Source organism: Trachurus trachurus (assembly GCF_905171665.1).
Source record: "Trachurus trachurus genome assembly, chromosome: 11".
In the NCBI taxonomy this organism is placed as follows: Eukaryota; Metazoa; Chordata; class Actinopteri; order Carangiformes; family Carangidae; genus Trachurus; species Trachurus trachurus.
The window spans coordinates 9,584,168-9,604,615 of NC_139904.1; the positions used below are offsets into that span (position 1 = coordinate 9,584,168).

The window sequence follows — 20,448 nt, forward strand, 5'->3', positions numbered from 1 at the left end:
AAACACTTGTTTTTTTGAATAAGATCATCTCTGTTGTGTTTTTGCTTCCCCCACCGTGACACCTGAACGCTACATGAGGCATTCAGGAGCCAAACTAATGCCAAGGACCACACCTTAAGTCGTTTCATTTACGAACTTAAAGTCAACAGTAATCACACTGGAGAAGGTGTTAAATATGTGTGAAATAACTTAAATATGTTTGTTTTATGAACTACTTTTTTCCATTTAATATCTATTTAGTCAGTTTCTTAGTTAAAAATGAGCAGAGGTGAAGACTTGTTTTTTTTTTTTATCATACACACAAAATACAAATGTATAAAATATTCATGCATCACTTTGATAAACAGACTGTTCATAACCAAGAGATGAGTTAAGCGTGTTGTGAGATGCTACTTGTACTGACAGCTGTTTATTAGAGTTTAATTGGTTCATCAATCAATGGATTAGTTGGTTCAGAGAAAATCAATCAGCAGTCATTCCGATGATTGATCAGACTCAGCCATCAACCAGCCAGAATATAAAGACTTGATGTTTGACCCAGATACAAAGTGAGTCAGACATTTTCCAATGTAAAACTCATCTTGTCACTGCTCTCTGGTGGATCAGCTCTGTAATGGAGACACTTTGTAAATGACCTCAAACCTAGTTTGACATGTACCAACATTTACTGGTATTGATCGGCTGATATTCCAATTTAAACAACCACGTTTGATGTATATACGCAATAAGAGGATATGCGTGTTAACACTTTCCTATGTGGTGGTACGGTATTTTCCAGAACGGGGGATTAATGGTTCAATCAAGAAGATCTCATTGACAGTAAAGATAATAATCATCCGTAAAAAAAAAAAAAAAAAAAAAAAAAGATGTAAATGGAGAGGGGGGGTGGGGCTAGTGAGCACATTTGGGGGGACAGTAGGCTGAAACACTTATCAATCAAGAGAGGGGGGAAACGACATAAACATCATTTTCTTTAGACATATTAACAGCCCTCGTTAATGAGACGTGTGTAACGATTATGTTGCTTGGTGGTGTTTTAATAACTACAGCTCCCATGAGGCTTTGTCCGCCCTGCTGCCAGTGGCTTTTGGGATATTCCCGCCCAGCTCGTGGATTATCGCCGCTCAGTCCTGATTGACGGGGCTGTCGACCAATCAGCGGCGGCGTAGCGACACGCGGCCAACCCCGTGCGGCGGGGGGCGGGGCCTCTGCGGAGGGGGCAGGGCGGGAGGTATCATGGAGGATCAGTAGGCAAACTGTGGCCGTCAGAGGAGAGTAGCCCCCGCTCTGATCCCCGGGACTTTCTCAAGTGTTTACCGACGCTTTTTTTAAAAAAATCATCCCGTAAGAAAAAATAACTTCCAACATGGACATGAAGAAGAGGGTCACTCTAGAGCTGCGAAGCAGGAACCCGGCGGAGGTGAGTCTTATTATTTGGTTTTAATAACATTTTAATTGTTGCCTGAAATAGCCCGGGAGGTGATGTGCGACCGAAGCCAGAGCCTGAGCCCCGGCTGAGGCTGGCTGAGGCTGGCTGCTCCGCCTCGCTCATCACATGGGAGTCCGCCACCGATAGCACTCTGAACGGAAACTTTAACTGAGGGAGCGTCGGTGCGTTATTAGACCGAGTTATGGGCTGATGAACCGCCGCCTGCAGCCCGACCGAGAGTGCACCGATCCCGGATGGATGTGGAAGCATCTCGCGGCTCAGTCCTGTCCGTCCGTCCGCCCCCTCCTCCTTCTCCTCCTCCACCACCACCACCTCTCCGGTGAAATCCCTTCTCTCTCCCCCGGAGAGAGGCTCAACTCAAATTGTATCAGAACGAGTTTACTACCATGAAATTATCGCATTTCCTCTTCTAAAACGCCCATGCGGTTTAGTTATTACGTCCCATTCAAGCGTATTTTATGATGGTTCATCCGAAACACCTTCACGGATAACGACGTGGTGCAAGTTAAACTTTTAATCAGCCACCGACCGCTCGCTCGGTGCAACTCGGAGGAGAATTTAACAGAGAATACGAGGCACCGATAAAATAACTTGAACTAAAACATGCGATTATTTAATAGATACCCAGACGGAGCGGGAGTTTTCGGAGGCTCGCCGCGGAGCAACACTGCGTATCGACCTCAACAACAACGACGTCGGCGGCGGCGGGTACTCGGTTCTCTGTGAGCGGACATTTTAAGTCGCCAACGGCTTAAACTTCGACGGAAATATCGTACAAACCGACATTTTATTGAACCGCGCGTCGTTAGATTGACTTCAGGAGCGAAAATATGTCGTCTTTTTCTTTGGCTGTGGTGTTTTTTTTGTTGTTGATGTTTTGTTTTTGGTGCTCGGTGGTGAACGCGGGGCGCGCGGAGGTCGGTCACAGACATTTTGAGTGTGGGGGGAGCTCGAGCTCCCCCGTAGTAGTAACGCGTTACCGTCCGACTTACCGTTACCAGAAGCGGATTAGTTTAGCTATCGGGAGTCGACTCGACGACGCCGCGGAGCTGCTGCTGCTGCACAGCCGTTATCGACGGTTGTTTTCTGCATTGACTTTGACCGTTGAAATTCAAACCAAACGAACCGTAACAGACGCCGCGCGAGTCGGCTGCTATTGTACCGCATTGACCTCCTGGTGCTCGCGGAGAGAGAGGGGGGGTGGGGGTTATACGTTATAAGTGTATAACGGATATAACAGCGTCGTAACGTAACGATTCAAAATGGCGTTACCCGACCCAGGGCAGATTACCGCCGTTCAGTGTAACCATGCGGAGGAGAAGAAACAACTGCGTGTGTGTGCCGATGTTTATCAAAATGGACGTTAACTGATCCACATCTCATCATGTCCTCCCTCTCTCTCTCTCTCTCTCTCTCTTTCTTTCTTTTTTTTTTTTAAATTTACACATCGCCCTCCTCCTCCTTTCGCCGCCGTTCAACCGTTCGTCCACTTTTCATTCATAATCATACTACACGATCGAACGCAGTAGCGATTCGAACACTCCGCGTTCCATCGGCGTTGTTCGGATTCTTTCGTCCCCCACCTTCTTCTTGCTCGTCTTCGTCTTCTTATAAAGCAGCAGAGCTCCACTGTGTGTGTGTGTGTGTGTCTCTGTATGTGTGTGATTGAGTTATATAACCGGACTGCCAACCAACCAACCAACCGGCTTCAGTTAAATAACACACACTCCTGCTCACGACTTCATTCACTTCAACAAAGACTCACAAACTCACTCAGCAGCAGACAACTTACTGGTGTCATGTTTTATGAAGGGAGGGAAGAGGAGGGTGTGTGAGCAGATGGTGTGTATGTGTGTGTGTATGTGTGTGTGTGTATGTGTAGAGAGGCTCAGAGGAACACCCCCCAACCCCCTCCAACACACAGTCACAGCAGTGTGTAGATTATAGTAGGTTAAACCCCCAGCACACGCACACACATAGACATACACAGTGTAGTAATGGTGGAGCTGTTGGCCTGAAGCTCTGATACACTCTATAACACTCTGCTGGTTATATAAGCTCAGGAACCAGAGGAACTGTGGGAAATACAAGCAGTCACCAGTCTGAACAAAGTCCTCCACAGACCTGCATCTCACACCAGACACCCTGCAATGAACAACTCCTGCAATGATTTATTCATCATTTGGCAATTATGTATTATCACATATGTTTTGTGTTAAAAAAAAAAAAAAAAAAGTGAATATTCAGATGAAACCCAGTGTTATAGCCTATATCACAATAAATGAATCTATTTTGGTCCGTTGGAAACCTGAAAAAGACACTTTATAAGCAACTATTGAGAAAAATCATATGGATATATTAGGCCTAATTGATAATGCAAACAGGAATTGGTTATGTTCATTATCAATTAATCTGTTGATTAATTTCTGGATTGTTCTGGATTATTAAAAGGTCAGAGAGCTTGTTAAATATAACTTCTAGTATTTATTCACTGTGGTCAGTTTATTGTGATGTAACATCTGAGAATCAGAAATATTTATAATTTTAATAGATCGCTTTTCTACAATGGATCAATTATTTTCTATGAATTAATACATCTGTTGTTTAGGGTTAGTTAAAATAAAAAAGCAGTAAAAATTCACTTTAAAAAATCACATTTTCCGTCCAGATTTGATCTTAAAACCTGAAAACATCCGATGTTAGATCAGATCAGAGGAGTTTTGACCTTTTTTTTTCAACGATTAGTTTCCTATTGATTGACTTCATTATTATCATCTGGTGGCCGTTGGAGGAACAACAGGTTAAAGCTCTTCTAGGTCAAGGTCAGCTTTACTGGTTACACAGTACGGGTCTGCACACTGAGGTGCAGCAGGACCTGCTCAGTTACATAAGTGGAAAAGAAAAAAAAAACATATCACACACGCTTGAATACATAAATTGAAATGTAATTCTGTCCATTCATTCATTTTTTCCCCATCATCCCCCCCTGCTCGCTCTGTCGTCCTCGCAGATCGCGGAGCTGGTGCTGGACAACAGTCGCTCAGCGGACGGCGAGGTCGAGGGTCTGACGGACGCGTTCACCGAGCTGGAGTTCCTCAGTATGGTCAACGTGGGTTTGAGCTCGCTGGCTAAACTGCCGTCGCTGCCCAAACTACGCAAGGTAACACACACACACACACACACACCTGAGTGTTTGAGTTTTTTTCGATCAGCAACATTTATCACTATCAAAAAAAAAAGATCCATCCAAAAAAAGGTACATGAGGCTGAAGCTAACTTGTAGATGCCCTAACCTTTAAACCTTTAAATCATATGTAAATATATACATATACATGCATACATACCACCTACACATATACACATGAATATACATATACATACACAGCAAATACCAACCAAAATACTTGAAATCCCAGTATTTGTCCCATAAATCATGACTACAAACCGTCACGTCTCCAGAATGATGTAATTTCTGTTTTATTATATTTAGCCGAGTTTGATTCAGTTTGAAAGCTCCACACAGGACGTCTACAGGAAAACCTTAAAAAAAATAAAGGTCTTACAGAAGGTTTTAAAAAGCCTTAAACGTTATGAACAGACGTCTTAAAGGTCGTTTCTGTGTTAATGTGGCGACTGACGTATATAACGACAAAATACTTTGCATTCAAAGACAAACTTCAGACAACAAAATACCACTCAACATTAACTTCTTCTCTTCTTCTTTTCCTTTTCTCCTCCTTCTTCTCCCTCGCAGTTGGAGCTGAGCGACAACAACCTGTCTGGTTCTCTGGAGACTCTGTCAGAGAAATGTCCCAACCTGACCTACCTCAACCTGAGCGGGAACAAGATCAAAGAGCTGAGCAACGTGGAGGCGCTGGTCAGAACACACACACACACACACACACACACACACACACAGACACACACAGACACATAGATAGACCAGGGCTCCATACTGGGCTGCATTTTGAGACGGTGCAAGTACATTTTTCAACCAGTAAATTAAAAAAAACTCTGACTGGTGAAACAGTGAAGAAGCGGCTCAAAGAGTCTGTAATCTGTGATTAGAGGTGACAGGACAAGGTGTGTGAGGTTAATGAATGAAAAGAAATTGTGAACATTTGCTTTGCAAGTCGATAACAATGTCCGCCCCTTAAATCTTCTGCTCGCACGCCTACAATTTTAAGTTAGGGACACTTTCTCAGACTCGTGGAGGTGTTTTACAGCTGATACCAGGGTTCCTATGCAAGTATGGAAAGTATGTAATTTGATTTTATACATTTCCAGGTCTGGAAAAGTATGGAAAATTACTATAAATAAAAAAAAAATACTATAAATAAACTATTACTACATAAACTATTCTATGGAAATATTATATTTATCTTAATACTTGGGTTAGTTATTCTGTATGTGCTATTGTATCTAGTTACAATCTCTCGGACATTATTTGGTGACATAATGGCATACACATATAGAATAATGAAAACAAATGATTAATTGCATGATTTTTTTTAATATATTGGCCATCTATTTACTCAAATCACAAATTATTAGAATTTTTTTTTCAAATGTGTAGGAACCCTGTGATACCATTGCTGACATAATATTTCCTGTGTCGCTGCAGCAAAACCTGAAGAGCCTGCAGAGCCTGGACCTGTTCAACTGCGAGATCACGTCTCTGGAGGACTACAGGGAGAGCGTGTTCGAGCTGCTGCCTCAGGTCACCTACCTGGACGGCTTCGACCAGGAGGACAACGAGGCTCCCGACTCCGAGGCCGAGGACGAAGGTGAGACGCTGAGCTTGGTGCCAGTTTGTTTTGTTTTTTTTCCTCCTCTGTGTTTTTTTGGGGGGACAGCGACTTTATCGGCCTTCTGTGCGTTTGGTCTCCTCTGGTCTCTCAGACGAGGACGGCGAGGACGGGGCGGGGCCGACCGGCGACTACGACGACGAGGACGATGAAGAGGAGGACGAGGACGGCTCAGAGGGAGGAGAGGTGGGGCTGAGCTTTCAAGTGAACCGGGGCAATCAGGTGGGCAACTCAAAGGCTTCAGTCCGCGTGGTCGACCCAACAGCCCGGCCGGCTCAGACGCACACGCATAGTACATCCCATAATGCACCTGTGCTCAGCCAGGCAGAGAACACGGACAGACATTGAACAGTGGCAAGATAAAAAAAAAAAAAACTAAGCCACTGGCCGGTGTCAGCAGGTGAAGGTCCGGCGTTAATATTTGACTGGTTCTCCTGCCGGTGGACAGGAAGTGCTTTTCAAAATAAGAGAGACAGATGTGGAGCAGAGAGCAGATTCAGCTCGACACATAAAAAAACCTGTTGACATGATCTGATTGTGTAACGTCGATGAGACGTGAAGCACAACATGATGCTCGTGTGATTTATCATCATGGAATAAAAAAATGAAAGTCCAGTTCTCTGCCTGGTCTGAACTGAGCCGGCTCGGTGGGGCGACCTCAGGTGTGACCTCAGGAGTGGTGTCCTTGACCAGGTTCAGCACCAAAATGGCCGCCTCTGACACGTTGACCCCCTCCCACCCCGATCAGAGGGAGCAGAGCGTCTCACAGCTCCTTTGGATCAAAACTGAAACTGGTTTGAATTTGACAACAATTATCAGAAACAGAAGAAAAGAAAATAGTGTTATTACTTTTTTTTTTTTTTTTATTAAATGTTAAGAATTTCAAAATAAATCCTTAAAGTTGACACTGTTATGTAGAAATATAGTTTTATGGTGACCCTTTAATCTACAGGCCGTTAATTACATGATAATGTCAAGGAATATTCTAGAAATAACGGTCAATTTCATATAATGTCATGTTTTTCATTAAGGCAAAGGATTACACATGCTTTTCATGCTTTGATTTTTTTAGGAAAGGCCAAGTCCTTGTATCTCTTGGCTATATTTCTCAACATTACTATGAAATTGAGTGTTATTTCTGGGCTATTTCTAGACATTATGACACGGTTACATGTTATATCTTGACATTATCACGTAATTAGCAGCCTGTAAATTAAAGGGTAATAACTAGTTTTATTATGTATTTATTTATCTTTCCTTATACTCAAAATATAAGTTATTTTTACGAGTTAAAGAATAAACTATAGTATTTGCCACTTAGATTTATCCTCTATCGTCACATTTTATATACTACTACTAATTGACAACATGTAAATGCATATCTAAGCAAAACCGCGAGCTGTCAGAGTCGGTCTAATGGAGATCAGCCTGGTCACAGTGATGTAGACGTGATTAATAGTCGTAGAGCTGTGATTAGTGTCGTCCAATCAGAAACAACCTTCCCATCTTCTTTAAGTTTGAAAAGTGTAAAAAAGAAACTGGGTTTAGACTGTTTCCTCTTCTTCAGGACGACGATGATGATGAGGAAGACTTTGGAGAGGAAGAGGAGGAGGAAGGTGAGTGAAGATTGAACTGTTAACCCCGTTAATCAAATGACACATGAACCATTAATAATAATAATAATAATAAACTTTATTTGTATAGCAGCACATTTCATGCAATTATTGTAGCTCAAAAACAAAAGAAGGAACATTAAAGGAGAATTCCGGTCATTTTCTAAGTAACGCTCTACAGCTCTAGGTCCCCGAGGGCGACCATAGGAAAAATCTGAGAAAAATATGTGCAGCCCGGACCGAGCTCTCCTCCTGCTAGCTGCGCTACACTGCAGTTACCACGACTTTGGCCTCTATATAATGTTCAAAATATCACTACGCATGCTTTGGAACATCCACCAGTTCCTCACCACACAACACTGAGTGTGAATAACTCTGTTAATATGAGAGAGCAGTGTTAACGTGTGTTTTTATCACGTAGCTCTGTTTACTCTAGCTTCCTGGGTAGACCTTACTAGTCGAATGTCAAGCTCGGGACTGTTTCCATATCAACAAAGACAAAAGCGTGAGGAAAACATGATTTTGGATGGGAAGAAAAGCATCAATATGAGAAGTCTGGAAATTAGATATATTAGATATATAATATAACTGCTTTTTTTCCCACCCAAAACCTTTTTTTTCCTCCTAAATCCATGTTTTCCTCGCGTTTTTGTCTTTATTAATATGTAAACAGTCCCGAGCTCGACAGTCCACTAGTAAGGTCTACCCAGGAAGCTACAGTAAACAGAGCTACATGATAAAAACACACGTTAACACTGCTCTCTCATATTAACAGAGTTATTCACACTCAGTGTTGTGTGGTGAGGAACTGGTGGATGTTGCAAAGCATGTGTAGTGAAATTTTGAGCATTATATAGAGGCCAAAGTCACGGTTGGAAGAACAGCCCCCATTACTTCGCTGTTTAACCGCAGTGTAGCGCAGCTAGCAGGAGGAGAGCTAGGTCCAGGCTGCACATATTTTTCTCAGGTTTTTTCCTACGGTCGCACTCGGGGACCTAGAGCTGTAGAGCGTTACTTAGAAAATGACGGGAATTCTCCTTTAAAAGAACATTTAATAAGAAACATGACAAGAAAAGAAGAGATAAAGCAACAATAAAGGAACGTTTTTATTACCTGTCAGTAAAATATCTTCCTGCCGGCCTCCTCTGATCGGTTGTTTTTCTTTTCTTTTCTCTCGGTGCAGAGAATCAAGCGGGCGTCCAGGGACAGAAGAGGAAGAGAGACGTGGACGACGAGGGTGAGGACGACGAAGACGATGACGACGACGACGACTAGTCCCCTCCAAGGCCGACCGTCGTCGCCCGTGTGTCATCCTGTCCTGTTTCTGTCCGTCTCAGTCCACCTCCGGACCCGACCTCCGCCAGACAACAACCTCTGCAGCTCTGCAGCAGCAAACCGGCAACAACAGCAGGGACAGCATCAGCAGCAGGAACAGGAACAGTGATGTCAGATACTAGCTCCTCCTGCAGTAGAATATCACCTCTTTATTTTAGATAATATATAAGATTTTATCAGAACTGTACCTGCTGGACTCTCCGTCTCCCTTTAAAAGAAAAGAAAAGAGAAAAAAAAAAAAAACCTGGTTCAGGATCAAAGCGCTTCTGTCTGTCCCGGTAAGTCTGTCTCCTCTCGTCCTCGATCCTCGTCTGATCGTCCTCCTCTGGATGGCTCTGGACACTGAAGGTGAAGTCCTGGTTTGGTGTGGACCGGCTCCTCGTTCAGCGGAGAGAAAGAAGAAAACAAAAACAAACAAAAAAAATAAAAAAAACACACAATCCAGATCACACCGGACCAGATTTTTCCGTCTTCTGCTGCGGTTCGGCTCTTTCTACCTTCTTCCTCCGCTCCTGCTTGTTGTTTGAAGATGTCAACGACGACGACCCCCTTCTTTTTGGTTTTTCAAGCACAGCAGCACTTCCTTGTACAAAAAAAAAAAAAAAACTCCAGCGACTGACTGGACTCGGCGGAGGAAACGACAACCAAGAACCTTTTTTTTTTTAAAGAACCTTTTCTCTCTCTTCGTCAGGAGCCTCCGGTCCAGACTACAGCATCCTCACACACACACACACACACACACACAGGTCGTTTTAATGAACTACCTGCTCTCAGGTGGTGCCGCGCGTCCGCGTTACCGTAGCTACCAAAAGGTTTTTGTATGAACATCACTTGATTGAAGAGTTTTTTAGTGTTTTTTTGTGCAGAAATCAGGTCGTAAAAACCACAAGAGCCCGTTTTGACGTCATTTTTGGTCGTTAATTGTTGAGATCGACACGTGGATCTTGTAGTCTGGACCGGAAACTCTGACGACAACGATGCAGAGGAGGAAGAGGAGGAGGAGGAGGAGGAGGAGGAGGGGAGACCTTCAAAAATCACCCGAGTCTGCAGCCATCCTGGTAAAGACGTAGAGTTTCACCTCTTCACCTCTCAACATCAGGACCTCCTTCTTCTTCTTCTTCTTCTTCTTCTTCATCATCACATGCTTCTCTGAGCCTTCGTCATATCACGTTGTCCCTCTGAGCCTCAGTCCACCACCAACCACCATCCACCATCCGCATCAAATGTGCTCCACACCTTTTTAAAATAAAACAAACAACAAAAAAAAAAGAAAAGAAAATAGAAACCGGGTCTTTCTGCAGCCATATCAAGTCTCTGGACTCTTGACGGGAGAGGAGAGCGCCCCCTTCAGGACCTCAGTGTGTCTAACACCAACCCAATCAGGGACATTGTCTCATGTTTCTACCTTCACCTCCATCTCCTCCATCACGCTTCTCTCTCCCAGCGCCGTGTTGAACAGCTTCAGGATCGATCCACCACCACCATCACCACCACCATCACGTCCACACATCATCATGTTTCAGTCCGAACTGTCCCTGAACTGGATCGGCATCGGCGTCGGTCGATCCCCGTTGACTCTGCTGTCTCTCTCTCTCTCTCTCTGCCGCGTCTCACAGCTCCACATATGCAGACCTGCCGTCGCTCAGGTCCACACAGGAGATCGTATTAAGAAAATATTCCCAGTGTGTGTTTTTTTGATTTTATTGTAGGGATATCTACAGGGAAGATTAGGTGTGGGGGGTGGGGGGGGGGGATTATTAGTTCTGATGATGTGTTTTGTTTTGTTTTTTTGAAGTTAACAGAGACCTGTTTCTGTCCCCGATCAGCAGCTGTTGTTTTGTTTTGTTTTTTTAGTTTGATGTAAAAAAAACGAGCGGCTCATTCTCAAACTGCCCGTCCCCTCCTGATGTCTCGACGACCGCCGTCGCCGCTGTTGTTGTGTCACACTTCAGGCTCCGCCCCTTTAGACGTAATTTACAAAACATGTTTTTCGTGTGTTCAGGTGTTTCTCGCCGCCTCATCACCAGCAGGAAGTGAAGAAAACTAAAAAAAAATGTTGAATCCTGCCCAAAACACACAAAAAAAGTAAATAAAAAAAGAAAACGAATCATAAAATGTGTTTTAATGTCACATCTGTAGGTGCAGCAGCGAGTTAACTTGTCTCTTCTCTGGTCAGTTTAACTTCCTGTGTGATGGTTTCCGTTTACACCTTTAGATCGAACACCTGTGTCTCTTGACTTGACGAGCGGCCGAGGGCGCCTGCGACAGGTGTACACTGCAGTGGGTTATGGGATATTATTGCGGGGACTAAAAGGATGCGACAGCTGTGTCTTCCAGAGTTTCTCGGAGTGTAGTTTACCTGTTTGTGGGGCGAGGGGGTGGGGGGGGCGGAGTCTGAAACAGGACACACCTGCTGCTGCTGCTGCGTCTGTTTCAGGTGTCAATGACGCGGCTTCATGTTCTGCAACAACTTTTTACTTCCTGTTTCCTCCTGCTTTATTAAAACGGCAACAAATTGGACTCGGCTGGAAATAAAAATAAATAAATGAAATGAAATAAAATGACAGGTTGAAACTTTTAGAGACAGATCCTTTGTTTATCTCCAGGTGAGTCCGGTTTGTTCCTGATGAGCAGCAGCCTCTGTACAGCTCTGACTTTAAACTGCTGTAAACTTTTAGCTTTTCTCTCATTTACACTCTTAAAAACGGCGTCGTTGTTTTAAATACACCGTCATGTCTGGTTTCACAGTTTTTACAGTGCAACGACTCACAACTCACTCAAGCTGAAAGGCGTTCGAATGAGACAACAACTTATAAGACTTTGTGCTCCTGAGTCGTTTTCAGCTGTTTAAATTATTTCTTTACAGTTCTGTAAAAAATGAAATAAATAAGAAAACGAGTCGTCTTCGATCAGAGAGACCAGAGGATTTGTTTCCTGTTCCTTAACAGAGAAGTAATCTGTGTCCATTTTGACAAATCATGTATTGTGTCGTTCATTTTTCAGAAAAAAAAAAACCCTCTGGCTTTGATTTGATCCGATTTGAAAAGAAACTGATGAGCAGATTGATTATTAATCTTTAGTCCTGTTGACTGGTGGGAAGCCAGTGAGGGATCTCAGCAGCGACTCCTGGTGGTCCGTCATCAAACTGCACGTCTCTCAAACAAGACAAAAGAAAAGCTTGACGTAGACATCAAGATGTGTTTAACGTAACGTGCTGTTCTTAAGAGTGTAAAAGGTCAAAGGTCATGTCTGTCAGACCTGCTGAGGTCGGTTTTAACTGGTTTTTAAGGCAATATTGTAAATAGACTCAGCTCAGTTTCAGGTTTGTTTTTATTTTGTTAATGACTTAAATAATTTTACATTTGTTTCTTTTTTTGTTTTGTTTTGTTTTGTTTTCTGCAGCAAGGTGATAGTTGACCCACGCCTTTGACCTTTGACCCCAGCTCACTCCTGTGTCAGCTGTTAGTTTCCCTCCATCGTCCCGTCTGTGGGGACAAAACTGTATTTGACTTTTTGTGTGGTGTAACAGAAACAATACTGAGGGTTTTCAATAAAAACATGAAAGAAAAAAAAACAAGTTGTTTGCAGGTCAGTTTTCTTCAGGTCCCTGAAGACGGCGCCAGCGACGCCTCGGAGAGTTGAATTCTGGGTAAGATCGAACAACAGGAACCATCTTTATCAAGACCGAACCAACAGAACATCTCAACTTGACTGTCGGTGTGTTTCTGTTCAGAGGTTGGTGGCATGTTGGAAATATTCAAAATAAAAGTCACTGAGAAATTAATGCTAACAGAAAAATAAGATATTAGAGACAGAAATCTCACTTATTTACTTTTTTATTGTAAGATATTAGACATTTGTTCATATTTAAAAAAAAAAAAAAAAAAAAATATATATATATATATATATATATATATATATATATATATATATATATATATATATATATATATATAGCCTGTACGTATATAACCAGAGACTAATTGAAACCAGCTGTGACTCATAAGATCTTTATTATCAGTCTGAATGTGTGATGTGTTGAATATAAACGAGTTTTAGTTTATGCCGAGTTATTAAGAATTAGGGATGTCACAATTACTTGTTTTCACAATTAATCGCGGTATTAAACGCCACAATGAATTGATCGTAAAGATTCCTAAATACCGCCACTTTCTGAAAAAGATTATGTATCGGAACCATATCGGCAGATGTGCACCAAAGTAAGGGTAAGTGCACAGATACTGGTCCATTTGTCTAAAGAAATGCTGAACTTGTAGGAATTTAAATTGTTTGCATGTCATTTGTATTGTAGAAAAATTATTAAAATAAACTTAAACATTTGGTATAGATGACAATTAATGACTTAAATATTTCAAACACTTCCCCTGGAGGATTAATAACTGGTCCTTTAAGAGATTAGATGTGATTATATTTTTACTATATTTGCTTTTACACATTCATAGTGTTTTGACATTTATTGATGCATAATAATCGTGATAATCGTAATACCGTGATTATTCCTCTGACAATAATCGTACCTAGAAATTCTGTAATCGTGACATCCCTAGTTAGAATAGATGGTTTATAATTAAAATATCTGCTGCAGGTGATGATGGATGCGTTCACTGACGTCCTGTTAAATCCAGCGCTGTGTTAAAGTCCTTCAGAGCAAAGCGAAAGAGATGAAGCGAAGCTGAAAACAACAAACTGTAACGTGACCCCACGAAGCTGCAGGACGACATGAGGTACAGTTCGGCCTGTAAACAAACACACACACACACGCAGAGTAACACACACTGTGTGAGGACTCGGCTTCCATCTGCTGATAAATATCAATAAAACATGAGAAACACTTCTTCTAATGGAGAGAGAGAGAGAGAAGGAAGAGGAGGGGGAGGAAGAACAGATGAAGGGTAATGGAAAAGAAAATAATGGGGAGAGAGGAGGAGGAGGGGGTTTTCTTTTTTTAAGTTTGGTGAGAAAGAAAATGGTAAGAGGAGAAGAAAGGAAAGATGAAACAGGAAGGAAAGGAGCTGTAGAGAAAAGATGGAAAATGTGAGAAGAAGAAAGGGGGAAAGATGGAAAAATAAAAGGAGGAAAAGGAGCCTGGGAGAATAGAGAGATGAAAAAGAAGGAGGAGGTTGAGAGGAAGAATAAAATGGAGGAATAGAGAGTGAAGACATGAGCTGATTGTCTGAGTATTTCACTGATGGATCACATAACTTCTTATTGACTAGCAAGGACCACGCCACAATGGTGTGAGTTCAATCATTTAATGAAGAAAGTAACAAGTTTTTATTGTGAAAGTCACATTTCACTTCCTTTTTAAGTTTTTATTCCTATATTTTAGTTTATTCATTCTGCATATTGTTGATTATAAACTTTATTGATTTAAAGACAGATAAAAATACATCAAACAAAATCAGATTAGAAACAAATTAATTGAGACAGTATGTAAAAAAAAAAAAAAAGTTGTTTTTTTTGTCACACATCTATAATCCTGAAACCTGATCTTTTAATATAAATGTTTGTTTCTACTGTGACGATGCAACAGAAATATAAATGTAAAGAAAAGATGAAAGCTTGTGTGTGTTCAGAGTTTGTCCTGCAGGTGGCGCTCTAATCTTTCTACTGACTCACTGGATCAGATGCTCAGAGTTTCTGATTGAGATTTTATTCATTAAAATAAATAAAACTGAGATTTATGTTCTTTTATATATATATACAAAACAAATACAATGTGATCAACTCAGGATTATTTTTTTCTATAATTGATTTCAGAAGAAGGAGCGTTCTGCTGATTTATTTTTAACAATATAAAATAAAGCCTATATATCTTCACAGTCAGAACAAACACTGAACAGATGAGATGATGCATTTTAAAAAGGTTAAACCAGGTCTACTATATACGCACATCTGTGAACATCTGGTCCGGTCTGAAGCGAAGTGAGGATTTATTTCTGCTCTGGTTTTTATTTTCAGCCTCAGATCATGAAACTGTAAATAAATAACCAAACAACATCTAATGTGAACCAGGTTTTTTTCTATTTCTCCTCTGCAGATGAAACATGTCACTGCTTGTTTCCTCCTGTGAGGAGACAAGGGAGCAAGGGAAGGAAACAAGGAGATCAGCTCAAGCTTGCTCAGACTTCCTCCTCCTCCTCCTCCTCCTCCTTTAAAACGGTTAAATTGTCCCTTAATGGGTCCAACAGCTGTGACCCCCTCCCCTCCCTGTCTGCCTCCAGTCCCATGAGGAGTCACATTAATCTGCTTCAGTCTCCTGTCAGTCACCGGCTGCGGCTGCTCTGATTGGTCGGTGGCGGTCAGGTGACATCAGACTCAGATCAGAGCTGCAGGTCTCAGAGAGGAGAAGAAGGAGAAGAAGGTTTGACTAAACTTTTTAGAAACAACACATCTTTTTATCTTTTTAATATTAATAAAGAAAATCACACAGATTCGCACTATTAAATTGCATTCATGTGCATTATTTGTATAAAATGTTCCTTAAAAAGTTATTTTTCAAGTGTTTAATAAGGGACAATATATGCTGCTCTATGCAAATGTAACCTTATTATATATTTAACTAAAAAATATTTGCCAGAAACCCTCAAAGTCACTGCAACTATGGTTTTTTGCACTGTATTTCTTTCTTTCTGTACCTATTAATTCCTGTCTTGTTTTTTTCTGACTTAACTTGTATATTTCTCTACGTAAGTGAGTACGTGTCATCCTATCTCAGCTTCACTTAGCAAAATTTAGCTTATCTTAGTTTATCTGAGAAAACAACATTTATTTATTTATTTATTTATTTATTTATTTATTTATTTATTTATTTATGTGTTTTGTTTATGTGTGTTAATTTCATCTGAGGTCCCCGGGCAGGAAACAGAAAACACATCCTGCTAAGACAAACACAAAACAGCATCTTCAATGACAACAACAAGATTTAACAACATTAAAAAGCATTGCAACTAAAGAAATGTAGCTGTGACGGCACCACACCTGAAGCAGGTTCACCAGGTTCACCACCAAAGTTTAGTTTAGTTTAGTTTTATTGTCCACCTCGGTCGAAATTTACATATCTTTAGCTTCCCCCACATAAAATCACACTACACACAGACAAACCATGCGAGTGGACAAGAAATAGCAAGTAACAGCAGCAGTAGATCAGAATAAAACATTAAAAACCTTTTGAGCGTGTACTTAAAGTCAGACGCAGTCATTTGCATTAAGTGCTGGTAGCACATGGAATAAATGATTTCTTGTCCCGCTCGCCCCTTGGGAACCTGAATCGGCGGCCAGATGGGAGCAATTCAAAAGTCAAATCAAGACGTTGGATGTGAGATGTTTTAATGAAGATGGACTTTGTTAAAACGACTAATTCATTATGTTTATTTAATCTCATCCGTTTAGTCTCTTAAACCCTCAGATGGTCAGATTAGTTCCCTCGACCAGGTCTCAGTTTTTAAACTCTGACATCACGTGTCCCATGAAGGATATGATAATAAACCAACAACTATTAGAAATGATAGTAGCTATAAAATGATCATCTAAAACATAAAGATTACAAGACATGAGACGTTTCTCACCTTTAATCAATCCTATCATTATTCACCACTTTAGCATTTTATTAAGAAATTATTTCTATTTTTTTTTTTAGATTTGATCATGATTATTTCCAATTAACAACTAAGCCGACTTTAATAATCAGAGCTGTGTGTGTGCGTGTGTGTTAGCGTGAGCATCTGTGTGTGTAAGCGTGTTAGCGTGTTAGCATGCTGTCCTCTATCGTGTGTTAGCTCCCCTGAAATATTTACTCTCCTCGACCTAAAAGCCTTTGGTTGTCATGTTATTTTTATAAGACACAGATACATGAACACACACACACACACACACACACACACACACACACACACACACACACACACACACACACACACAGATGACATCACTCTGACCTCACCACAGCAGTTTTATGAGGCCTACGTGAGTGTGTGAGTTGTTGCTCGTGATGTCACCATCCTCTCGCCGTCGTTGGGACGATAATAAACAGGAAGTATTTTTAGTTCTGTTGCTATGAGAGCAGCAGGACGACACTCTGTCCTCCTCTTCCTCCTCTTCCTCCTCTTCCTCTTGCCCCGGTGGTGATGGCGTGGTTGCCGTGTGCACATCGAGGCCTCACCTGTGTTACTGTAACTCAAACAAACAGAGGTCGTCCAGCTGCTCCTAGAGGATCCCGAGGTTTTCCTGAGTCTCTTCAGTATGATCTCTGTGCCTCCAAACACACAATCTGGTGCCCAGGACGAATCTACGGTGGCCCCAAGAGCTCAATACAACAGAATTTAAAGGAATAGTTCACCAGAAAATGAAACTCAGTCATTAGTGACTCACCCTCATGTTGATGAATAGGCTACTCCATCCGTTCATCTGGAGACCCGGGAGGCCGGTTTGTAGAAATCCTTATATGAGAGTCAATAGCGCCCGACACAAAAAAACTACACAAAAACCTTGTAATATTCCTCCATACTGCTCATCCGCTGCAATCCAAGTGTCCTGAAGGGAGACAGAGTTTACTCGAAACGACATCATTTTTACAGCCTAAACAGTCCTGTATTGAATTTGCCTGTTGTCAAGGCAAATGCAGAGACTGCTTGCTGAAAAACGAATGAATTTACCTCTAAAACAACTCTGTCTCGTAACGTTCTGTTATTATCTCATAGCGTGGTGAATGTGCAGGTCACAATTTGTCCACCAGAGCGTTTTGGAGTTGTTGGATTGGGTATTTGATGAGTTTGATGAGAGAAACCAAGAAATCCCATTAGCCTCTGTAGCGTAGCTCTGAGCAGCTCACGGCTCTGCTCCGCCGTTCTAAAAATAGCTTGCACTGACAATTAAAGGTAACGAACCTACTCCTGAAACTATAGGGATTATGGCAATGGGCCAATTTGCCAAAATGTTGAACTATCCCTTTAATTAAACAGCTTTGGCGTAATTGTGATGGTTAAATCAATGACTTGTAACTTGTTACAGGGAGAGTGGAGGCTCTCTGCCTTCAACGTAGCGTCTCTTGTCTGAAAACCAACCTTGTAAGATCAGAACCTCCGACCCGGTGTCCCAGCTCTCGTCTCTGCAGCATCGCAACACAAATGCGCCCCGTAAACCGTAATCTTTTGGTTATCCACCGCTCTATTGATTGATTTCTCGCCAGCTTCGTTGTAAACAAATGCACATGGCCAGGAGGAGGGTTAGCAAAACATCGGAAAAGCAACCGGACTTGCATAGTTCCTCTTTAAAACTACATGCCCACTTCCTGTTCCTTTAGTCCTGAAGAAGATCTGAAAGGATCCAAACATTGAACCTCCACTCTTAATACATTTTTGGGGAGCATTTACCGGTGTGTTTTTACATTTTTTCCTCCTTTGTCGATCAAAGCTGCACGTTAGGGGCCTGGACAGCTCGATGGAGTCGTAGATCATGTTTCTAGAGCTGGAGGGACATGGAGGAGATGTTTAACCAGGTTGTTGGTTGGAGCAGAGGCTCCAGGGAAACATCTACTGCAGCGGTTCTCAACCTTTCAAGGACCCCTAGATTCACACAAATTAGACCACGGACCCCCATTGGACCAAATTTAGAAGTAAAGACCAGAAATACACAAATATTTGTTCTGAGACTGAAGAACATTGCTTTTTTATACATTTAAATTAGGGCCAAATTTCTGGAAAAAAGTGGTCAAATTTCTCCAAAAACATTGAAACATTTCTAGGAAAAAGGGGGAAAAATTGTCGAAAAAAAAGTAAAGAAAAAAGAAAGAAAAAGTGATATATATATATGTATATGTATATATATATATATAGTTTAGTTTTAATAGTAAATAGTAAAGTTTATATATATATATATATATATATATATATATATATATATATATATATATATATATATAAACTTTCAAATTTCATGAAAAAATCGGGGACCCCCTTCAAATCTCTCAAGGACCCCACGTTGAGAACCACTTGGTTCATCAGGATGAACTGTAATAACCCTGATGATCCTCAGACGCTTCATCGTCAGGTCGGTGTCGGTTCCCGTAGAGGAGCATTCAGACGTTCATCCGTCTCAGCTGAAGAAATCAATAATCAGTTACTTTCAACATGGATCATGGTTTTCAAATGAAAAAGAGGAGGAAGAAGGAAGAAGGAAAGAAGAGTGGGGGGAGAAAGAGATCAAAGCGGGGGAAGAGAGGTGGATGGGGGATGCAGGAGAGGACAATGGAGGAGAGGAGGATGGAGAAGAGGAGGATGGAGAGAGGTGGATGGATGGAGGAGAGGAGGAGGATGATATAGGAAGTGGAGGGTGAAGGATGGAGGGGGGAGGAGGAGGAGGAGGAGGAGGTTGAAGGAGAAGATGATGGAGGAGGAGAAAAGGATGAAGAAGAGTTGGAGAGGAATAAAGGAGGTCGAAGCTTTGAACAGACGCTGCAGGGCTCTGAGTCACAATGAACACACAGACCATCCCCCCCAACACACACACACACACACACACACACACACACACACACACACACACACACACACACACACACACACAGCACTGTTACACACACGCATCCACATACTAACACACTAACATACATACAGTGTTACACACACACACACACAGACACACAACTCTCCCCTCTAATCCTTCCTGTTTTAAATGAGAACAAACTGTAACACTGACCTGGTACACATCGGACATGAGTGTGTGTGTGTGTGTGTGTGTGTGTGTGTGTGTGTGTGTGTGTGTGTGTGTGTGTGTGTGTGTGTGTGTGTGTGTCTCTGTGTGTGTTAGTGTGTGTGTCTGTGTGTGAGTGTTAATAAAAAATGTAATGCCCCCCCCCCCCCCCCCCCCCCTCCTGAAACAGAAGCATCAGACAGCGTCAGTGTAAATAATTTATTAGCCTCTGATGTGAACATGAATCAGCCTCCACTGTTTTATCTCAGTAAATAACCCAGTTAACACACACACACACACACATACACATACACATAGTATACTACACATTTACACACACATAGTATACACATACACGCACACACACATCAGATTTTTTGTGTTTTCTCAAAATTTGCTTCATCACCTGCAGCCGGGGGCCACATGTTGGGCCCCTGAGTCCTTATTAAAGGGCATTTCCTGTCAATCAATGTTCACCTCAGATATCAGGTCACCTATGATCAGTTCATCACATACCATCCAGACTCCCAAC

General features: G+C 41.8%; 2 protein-coding genes across 4 annotated transcripts in view; both read left to right on the plus strand.

The window, feature by feature from the left end:
* The window catches only part of rfx5 (regulatory factor X, 5), a 165,387-nt gene extending 164,124 nt beyond the window's left edge, over positions 1-1,263 (plus strand). Inside the window, exon 12 of the transcript XR_014595774.1 lies at positions 1,252-1,263. The gene's annotated coding sequence lies outside the window, so the exon portion shown is untranslated. The remainder of the gene's footprint in view (positions 1-1,251) is intronic.
* Positions 1,110-12,769, plus strand: anp32e (acidic (leucine-rich) nuclear phosphoprotein 32 family, member E). Of its 3 annotated transcripts, none has more exons than XM_083982625.1 (7): positions 1,110-1,420; positions 4,461-4,610; positions 5,205-5,327; positions 6,075-6,236; positions 6,343-6,444; positions 7,826-7,874; positions 9,055-12,769. In XM_083982625.1, the coding sequence occupies exons 1-7, from the start codon at positions 1,367-1,369 to the stop codon at positions 9,144-9,146; spliced, it is 732 nt and encodes a 243-aa protein (XP_083838751.1). In that variant the 5' UTR covers positions 1,110-1,366; the 3' UTR covers positions 9,147-12,769. The 3 variants fall into 3 exon arrangements, with proteins under 3 accessions (XP_083838751.1, XP_083838749.1, XP_083838750.1); XM_083982623.1 differs by having other exon boundaries at positions 1,125-1,420; positions 6,343-6,480; XM_083982624.1 differs by having other exon boundaries at positions 1,128-1,420; positions 6,075-6,237; positions 6,353-6,480.
* The last annotated feature ends 7,679 nt before the right edge of the window (positions 12,770-20,448 follow it).

What these genes read in the sequence shown, in the direction of transcription:
- anp32e (XM_083982623.1), top strand. Translation starts at nt 1,367, where the DNA reads ATGGACATGAAGAAGAGGGTCACTCTAGAGCTGCGAAGCAGGAACCCG. An exon ending in GAAGCAGGAACCCGGCGGAG is followed by an intron (nt 1,421 to 4,460) that starts GTGAGTCTTATT and finishes TCGTCCTCGCAG; the next exon opens with ATCGCGGAGCTGGTGCTGGA. An exon ending in ACTCCGAGGCCGAGGACGAA is followed by an intron (nt 6,237 to 6,342) that starts GGTGAGACGCTG and finishes TTGGTCTCCTCT; the next exon opens with GGTCTCTCAGACGAGGACGG.